Source organism: Haliotis cracherodii, unplaced genomic scaffold (genome assembly GCF_022045235.1).
Source record: "Haliotis cracherodii isolate W230 unplaced genomic scaffold, xgHalCrac1.p SCAF_2, whole genome shotgun sequence".
NCBI lineage: Eukaryota > Metazoa > Mollusca > Gastropoda > Lepetellida > Haliotidae > Haliotis > Haliotis cracherodii.
The window spans coordinates 55,382,100-55,391,471 of record NW_027266275.1 but is presented as its reverse complement, the minus strand read 5'-3'; the positions used below and the strand labels follow the sequence as shown (position 1 = coordinate 55,391,471).

Below are 9,372 nucleotides of genomic sequence, written 5' to 3'. Positions count from 1 at the left end.
AGTTAAGCACACCCTAATATATTTAGTTATTGTTTGGTCCCAATATTTGTAACAGTCATGAAATATATAATTACTGTAAGAATAATGTTTTCTCGAGACGATGTAATCAGTCATGCATGACGAAAGCTCACGTGCCATGCATGGTATGCGCGCGCAGCATGGTACCCTCGGGTATCTCTAAAAGCAGTAAATCCAACCGTTAAAATTACTTTCTTAAGCTCGATTTTAAACAGTTATTCTTTGACGTTGTGTGACCATGGCACGAAGGCGATTTTCAAGCGCCACAAGATGGCAAATAATCGGCAAGTATAACGCAGGATAGTCTTGTAAATGTCAACCCAACGTCTGACTGGAGGCATGAGACAGGGTGGAATGCGTCACCCGGGCACGTGGCGGTTATACCCGCTACTGATCTGTTTCACGTGTCATGTCAAGTAGAGACTTCAAGGAATATTTTCACATGAAACATCAAACGTAACTCGTTTTCTTAATCCTGCAGCTCCATACTTTATTTAGGTATTGTCTAAGGTCTAAAACAGTACCCGTGTTACCATGATGTTTTTGTCAGTATATTTCAATCACAAGCCACCAGAATCTTCTTAATTTGTTATCAAATGTTTGTGCTATCCGATGCCATTGGTATCACCCAGCTCCCGTGGCCAGTAATCCCATGCCATGATTTTTGCCATGTGTCATGGTTCAGAAAGAGGGATGTGCTTAACTTTTTTCTTTGTGCATATATTCATGTATACGATGCATGTGCAGTCTCAGTACAATACACAAAATGAAATCATCAAACTATTTGTCACAATTTGCAAGTTACAAATTTCAAATCGCATCTCGCAAAGTAGTGATTATACCAATTATAAATGCGAAATAGGAAATAAGTTCGCGCGTGGACAATGTTGTCGGATCTTTTTTCATGCGGTAACAACTGCAGCTCATCACCGGGTTGTGACAGCGGAAACTGCCGAAGCTATCCGCAATTCAAATCTCGCTGTTTTATGTATATTATCTGCATACTAACTAAACAGTGGGCCATTTCCCACGTATCATTATGTACCACATTGTATACAATATCAACTGTCGAATACGATGGCGAGAAAGCATCATCCACTCGCTCGGCTCTAGAATCCCATACCATGCATAGTCTTTAAATATACGACAAAGTGACAGGAGTTACCTCCCTGTATCCATCTGATCATCACTCGGCTCGGCTCAATCCATTTGATATCGGAAGTTGCTCGGCTCAAGAATCCTGTTCAGGCATTAATTCAACGACATGCACTTGCCTGTATCAACGGCAGGCAGCGGAAAAAGACGAGTGCCACGATCAGTTTTTCGCGTGTATATTAAACTGCAGTGATTTCCTTAAATACGAAACGCTACCAGCAACCGAGTAGCTGACCATAGGTATACAGTTCAAGTGGCCGTAAACCAATTGCATTGTAAATACAAAAGTATTCCGTATAACAACACTGTTTGTGCAGAGTGTACCCACACAGGGTCGCCTTTAGTATAGCTCAGTTGAGGCACTAGAGGTGGGATAACACATTGGCAATCCAGACCAACATGCAAGTAAAATACCACTGGATTATCATCTGCTGAAACTGAACAAAGTCAAGGGAAATTTAATATGCCTCTCTCAGTCAACACTATAGACAGTGGTCAGTGAGCTATCTACCTACTCACGCTGCATGGTTCTCCGATGTAGTAGAACAGAAACTAGAAGAATCGTTGCTCGACATTGCACAGTGACATCGCACTGTCAAATACGCTATACTTCCATATAGCCTGGCCATGCTTGCCTTAAAAGGCGACTATAATTATATATGCTTGTCGTAAGAGCTAGGCGACTAACTGGATCGGGTGGATAGGCTCGTATCCCAGTTGCGTAGATGGATGCTCATGATATCAATGACTGGATTGTCTGGTCCAAGCTCGATTATTATCAGACCGCCGACATACAGATGGAATATTGCTGAGTGTGGCGTTAAACAACAAACAAACAAACAAAAACGTTTATAGATAATCAGTGCTGTTGTGTTCAAGGTTACATCCCCATGACCGCCACCGTGGTGTAGTGGATGGACCAGTCACAATAGATTCTAGGATGTAGAGACAAGAATGTTGGACAATTTTCGGCAAAATATTTACTATTGTTGTTGATGTCCCTCGGTAGGTTGAAATACATGACTTTAAGTTCGACAAACATCAGATAGTCACTTTGTGTTGGGTGTGTGAATAGAATATGGCATGCTCCGGAGTTAGGTTTTCCGAGGGAAAGTATGAGTGGGTTTAACACCGCTTGGACAAAATGTCAGTTACATCACGGCGTTTCAGCTTGACGTGGGATAAAACCGAGGTAATGCAAGTCGTCCGCGCACACCACTTTCGTAAAACCCACGAGCACTGGTATGGTGCTGGAGAACCAAGAAACATAATGAGTGTGAACAGGGATTCAAGCACACTGTCTGGCACATCCAAGGGACGCAACTCTCCACAGAGAATTGCGGTGCCATTTGCGCCAAATGGTCCATCCGAGCCCCCATCACCCCCACCCCCCCACGAGAGAAGGAAGATAGGCGAAAGAAACAACGCCGAATTCTCTTACCTAGAGTTTCGAAACTTTACAATAAAAATAAAATATCAGGTCAAAATATCATATAAATCACGGGAATCAATTCATAAGTAAAATGTATGTAACACTATCACGAAAACGGACGGAGATCGGATGGTTACAATGTCTGACCTGACTGATTATGTGCCACGGGTTTCTCTGTTCCAGACTTGATTACTTACAGGCTGCTGTGATATAGCTGGTACTGTCGACATTGCTCAGTGGGACGTCAAAGACCATTCTCCCACTCGTATATGTGTCTATATTCTCCCTTCATGTTTTATGTCAATGAACTGGGGAAGAAGTTAATCACACCGAGAAACGTTGTGTTCAGTCACAATAAAAAGATCCCCCAACTCGTATTTTTCCAGTCACACACAACACAAAACAAGAGTTAAGTTTTTTGTCTACATTATCCACTAAATCTATATCACATATATTAATCACGGGAATCAAAATACATGTATACACTATCACGAAAACGGACCAGTTCCGGATGTAAATAATTAAGGCCTAGACTTTACATTGTGGATATTGTATGCACAGAAGTGTCTTCTAAACATTGTTTGGTTTCTGTGTTTAGAGAAACATATTGTATGACTTGACAAAGTGACTGAATTTTGTTGTTGTGTCTAATGTAGTAAACTATAATTATAACGAACTACGGTTATAACGAACAAAAATTAGTAGTCCCTTTAAGTTCGTTATAACCGTAGTTTACTGTAAAACTAAAATGGTTGGTCACAAGGCATGGGTGGCTTGATGGACTACTTCATATTGACAGTGGCTTGGTAGTGTGGCATCGCTTGGAGACGGTCGCGGTACTCCCGGATGGTGGGATGGTTGGCAAGCAACTCTCCGTCTTTCAATACCGTTGCGTAATAGGTGACGTAGCCAAGGACGCAGTCAGCTGCTGTGAACCTGGGATAAATAATCCAATTAAAATACGAGTGTGAAGTGAGTGAATGCGCCGCGTCATACCAAAAGACGTTAAAAAGATGGTACTTGATGTTACCCTGCCCGGCGCTCAGCATTAAGGAGCTAAAACAAGGACTAACCGGCCTGGAGTCAGTATACTGTGTCTGAGTGGGGTATTTATGTTAAACTGCGACACACACACACACACACACACACACACACACACACACACACACACACACACACACACACACACACACACACACACACACACACACACACGTGCATGCACGTCGCTATATAAGTACAATGACCTTGAAAGCGACGTGAAACTCTCACCTCACCTTACATACAAAAGGACTATTAGTATTACCTGTCTCCACAGATGAATTGCCTGCCCTCCAACCTCCTGGTGATAAAGTCTAGGCAGGCGTTGAACCTATCTCTCATCTTCTTGACCTTGTCCTCGGTGAACGTCATGTTAAGGTCCCACAGTTCGTAGAAGAAGTCCAGGATCCCGTCGATGGTGGACGTGACGTAGAGGATGAAGCTGAAACACAACGGGCATACAGGGGCGTCACTAAAATCAGATGTTTTACTCCGATTCGATACCTCTCTGTGTGAAGATTTGACGACACCTCCATACATTATAATGGCTTGGCCTTAATTATTTACATCTGGAACTGGTCCGTTTTCGTGAAAGAGTTATCAGATAGACTCGCTCATAATCTTGAAACCTCGACGATGACTGACTGAGCTGAAAGTTCACTTGACGCGACCTCAAGTATAGGTGTCGACAGATTTACACTCTCAGAGGTATCGTATCGGAGAGTTTAAAACATTTTTATGACCATGGGGCATCCTTGTGGGGCAGTGTAACGGCGTGAGTGAGTCTGTTGAGATTTACGCCTCATGTAGCAATTTCCCAGCAATATGATGACACTCACTCACTTGATGCAGTATGACAAGTACCTGTAGTAATCTGCCCTGTCCTTGGGGTCAGGCACGAGTTTGCCGTATCTGTCGGCCAGGTACAAGCAGATGGCTCCAGACTCCAGGATGGGCATATTTCCTGCACCAACTAGAGCAGGGATGGTGCAGTGGGGGTGGACGTCCCTGCGGTAGGCGACATCAGCAGCCGCATCGTCCCCGGGACTGAAGCGGACCAAATCAAAGTCTTTCTCTGCGTTCAATTCTACAATTAATAAAGATTCATATTTTGTATGTGACAAACACGATAGTAGTCTCGGCATCTGTCGTTACATTCTCGAATATACAGCATATCAGAGTATTAAATTACCTGACAAATAGATCCAGGCTATTTCTCACAATGGAATGGAAATAAGATACACTGGACAATCGAGGATGTGAGTGATGGCCAAGGTCGCCTTAATTTGGCTAAAGCAATTCTTCCATCTTCTCGTTCAAATAAATAAGAGTAAAATGATGAAAGTACGACCACACCTTTAATGAATCACCGACATCTTACCGACTTTTTCCTTATTTGGCTAGATGAACAAACAGTACCGAAAATATATTTTATTACTTGCCCGGGAAGAGATCACCCGTTTAATATTAATATACATACAGCTGTATTACACTTTGTGTAATACCAAAACGCGTACTTTTGTACTCACGGAACAAGTTTCCCGAACAAATATTGAAAGGATGTAAAATGGTAGTTATTGGTCGAGTCATGTAAAGTTCAGGGCATGAAGCAACCACAGGTCGCATTTGTAAGCCTGGTGAAATCCGCCAAAATTGTGCAATGTGCTCCCTTCCTGCTGGTTGCTCTTGAAGTCAAGCGCCTAAGGAATAAGTCGATCCTCTTCTTTATGAATGTACACAGACCAAGCCATTTTAAGAGTATATGTTTAATTCAACGCATACCGTTGAGAGTGCCCGTTGCGTGTCAGGGCGTTGACCGTGGTGGTATTTACTCTATGGATAGAGTGCATAGACTATAGTGCAATACCAGTCAAGATCTCACATCCGACACCCGTGTTTCGCAATTTAAAAGGCCAGATAGTTTCATGTGATTTTTTTAAGCTGGCGGCTGAGGTGTATTTGTACTATGCACTACTCCGTGTGCGGAATAAGTGCAGTGGAAATAACACGCACGAGTACGGAATCCGCATGAATCAAAGCCGAACCAATACAAACACGACTCGCATATTTGCTCTTGTTCCGTGCACAGCATGATTCAGCACGATTGGTGGTTTGTTTTGAAACGCGAACCGTTATCAGTTTTGAAAGTGTGGTGACATCTAATGGGTGTAAAGTCCAACATTATATAACAACGTGCATGCATATATGTGTTTATGTGTGTGTGTGTGTGTGTGTGTGTGTGTGTGTGTGTGTGCGTGCGTGCGTGCGTGCGTGCTTGCTTGCTTGCTTGCTTGCTTGCTTGTTCTAGACGATTTTATAGTGCTAGCTAGCCCACTGAGATACCATGCCGCAGTGTGACTTGAACATCCCCACTTAGTATGCTGGATGTGTTTGACGCACCAAATCAATATCGTACAGTTGATAACCACCCACCTCGCGCAGGGTTGGGAAAATTACTGAAGATTGCTGACACGCTGAACGGTCCCTTAAGCCGAGCAGCAGGCAGGGAAACAACACTTACTTACAAGGTTTATTGTTTGTCACAGGTGTTATATAATCCGTGAATCATGTGTCTTACAATACAAGCTGCACGTGCCCAGGTATTCATTGTCACGTTCCTAAGTGTTCACACAGATGAAACAAGAAAGTCCATAAGTCTCTGCCTCTTTGTCACTAAACTTGACCTTGACGTTCAAGTAAGGCTCTTTTTAGGAGGACAGGGCATCGAACCAAGGTACTTCCGCTGTCTGGGACGACGATGTATCCACTAAACCATGGATGCGGCAGTATACAGAAGACTAATTGAAGCATCGTATCTTCATATACACCCCTGACAGGCGCGGATCAAGGATTTTGAAAAAAGAGTTGCATATGCTATCAGTAAGCTATCAGCTTTCCAGTGTAGCCCGTCCTGGCAAGTTGCTGATAATAACAGTTTGGAAACTTGTGCCGTTTTGAAAGGAGGTTGTACCTTGTCATTATTTGGAGATATCGTTCTTTAACGTACAAGCACTTACCTTTGATAAGCCATATTGTTCGCACAGACCGGTAGGTGGGATACCAGTACATTTTCATCTTTCCCGAGTCTCCCGCCATGTTTGTCGTTGAAAAATAGCTGTTAGGAGTACACGCCGAGGAGAAGGTCGCCTTGCGTCTGACTGAATAGAAGGTGGTAGTCAGGGGAGGAAACTCCTCACTCTCATCGATTCGTGACCAACTCGTGGTATTCCTGGACAAGCCGAATAGGTTACGGAAAGGGGAGAGTTTGATGAATGACTCTCACCAGTGCATTGTGAAAGGAAAATTCATGTATCGTCAGTTGTGCGGTTTTTACCTTTTGGTCGTGAACTATGGGCTGCTGGATTAATTTAAGCATAAGGCACTGTAAAGAGGGTGGGTGATTTCAAACGGTCGGTGCTTCATTAAACAAGGGACATTTGAACAAATATTAATACCTGAGAGAAAATTACACATTGTCATATAAAAATATCCTGACATTTTCAAACCAACAGAGGTTAAGAAAAAACAGACATAAATTTGTAAATTTTCTTGAACGTACCTGAATTACGTTATTTAAGGTGAGATGCATTTTAAATTAGGAACCAGCTTAAATCGTTAAACTTGTGCAAATTGATTTAAACAATCACATCTCCGATATTTTAATTTTAACTGAGTATAAATTCGCATTTTGTTGTCGTCAAAAATAGCGCTATGGTAAATTATGAATCATTTCAGATATTATCCAAACGTCAGACAGAATAAAAACTTTATTTTCGAGGCCATCATGTCAGTTGCGTAAATGAGAATATCAGGGTTAATCTGACGTGTCATGTTATATAAGATACAATAATATATACCTATATACTACTTTATAATGTCACAGTACATCGGATTGAATGAAATCTTGTCCGTAAAAGTCAGGCACTTTTACTGTATTTTCTTACGAAAATCTCAATGTCGCAAAAATTGCCATGAGAGGGGCACGAGGCGCTATTCGGCTTGTCCCGGAATAACACGAGTTGTAGTCCAGGCAATCTAGGCCATTTTTCACTCAACTTGGAACAAATTGCAACAGAATTTATTTCACCACGATGCATTTCTACAAGGTCCCGTAAACAACATACTAGGAAATATGCCTAATTTGCATAGTCCAATATGGCCACCAATTATCAATTTAGGTTCCATATTTCAGATGAGGTTCAATGTTTTGATGAAAAAAGCATGTGTTGTGTTGCGAAATAGCCATATTGTGTTTCTAAAAAGATATTCACAACTACTGAACGTTTTCGACTAATCTGCAAAAAAATAAGATGGCCGCCAATTTCAAGATGGCTGACAAGTTTCCTAAATGTGTCTTTACACTGTTGAATCTTTTAACTCTAAGTGTGCTTGGACTTATATGCATATAACTTGGCACACCAACTCACTGAAGTATAGTTAACGCTTTTAGATAGGAACTCCGTCACCAGAGCCCCCTGGTGGCCCATAATTCAAAGATTGATGGCTAAACGTAGAATATCCATACACTGTTGGTCTCTGATGACATATTTGAGTGATTTGAACTTCTACATTGGGGTAAACAGACCCAAGGTTGCATATAGAATACTCAATCATTTGCATAAATACCATATGACCACCAAACAGCAATATTTATCTCTCAAATGACATGTGTCGGCAAGTTTAGATATCAATGTTGATTGTTATTGTCTGAATCTACTTATCAACATGACAATAAACGCTATAACAAGTTTCCTTTTCATTCATGTAAATACTTGTTGGATTTGTTTGTTTGTTTGTTGTTTAACGCCTCACTCAGCAATATGCCAGCTATATGACGGCGGTCTATAAATAATCGAGTCTGGGCCAGACAATCCAGTGATTGATATCTTGAGCATCGACCCACGCAACTGGGATATGATGACATGCATAAACCAAGTAATCGAGCCTAACCACCCGATCCCGTTAGTCGTCTCTTACGACAAGCCTACTCGCCTTTTACGGCAATTAAAAACTTGTTGGAATACTTGTTTGAAACAAGTATGACCTATATGAGGTCCTCTCAGAACTAACCCAAACCAGTTGTTTCACAAGGAGTCGATGAGTTATCTCCCTTGTAGTTATTTGCGGAAATTCAATATCACCACCGAATACAAATATTTTGACATAAATCTGTCACTTTTTATCCACTGCTCATTCTGTTACATGATTGTGTCATTCGTGAACATTATTCGTTGAACAGTGGAACAAATGTCACAATGAATGCTGTAGCTTGTCGTTGCAAGGTCATTATATACATGTACAGGTCTCAACAGGTTTGTCATCCCCTGAGAAGTCTGGTAAGTATTTATTGGTACAGATTGTACCATGGTATTCCCTGCACACAACACTGCAAGTGAGAACATATTTCCGGCAAGTGCATCTTTGTGTGTTACAGACTTTTTTGAAATTACAGCAGATGATGTCAAGGAGTGCTGAAGGTGCTGCAGTCTGATCTGACTGTATCTGTGATGTGCCATCCCCACTCTAATGGATTGAATTGAACCCTTTCCACCTCTTATCTGGTAGTTGACATGGGGGCTGTGGTATCTGCGGCTACAGAGGTTGGTGACAATGTTCATGGCTCTGCGTGTGATCAATTATTCGTCACTGTCTCCTCAAAATCGCTTGTATCATAAGCTATGCAGTCCATCCACCTTACATTCACCATATTAAGACATATGTTCACC

General features: G+C 41.8%; 1 protein-coding gene across 1 annotated transcript; it reads right to left on the bottom strand.

The window, feature by feature from the left end:
- Positions 1–2,659: 2,659 nt before the first annotated feature.
- Positions 2,660–6,793, bottom strand: LOC139469293 (glutathione S-transferase D2-like). Its single transcript, XM_071251432.1, has 4 exons — positions 6,664–6,793; positions 4,511–4,733; positions 3,912–4,088; positions 2,660–3,541 (listed from the first exon to the last, which is right to left on the bottom strand). Exons 1-4 carry the CDS (start codon positions 6,740–6,742, stop codon positions 3,388–3,390), a joined length of 633 nt encoding a protein of 210 aa, XP_071107533.1. The 5' UTR covers positions 6,743–6,793; the 3' UTR covers positions 2,660–3,387.
- Positions 6,794–9,372: the final 2,579 nt, after the last annotated feature.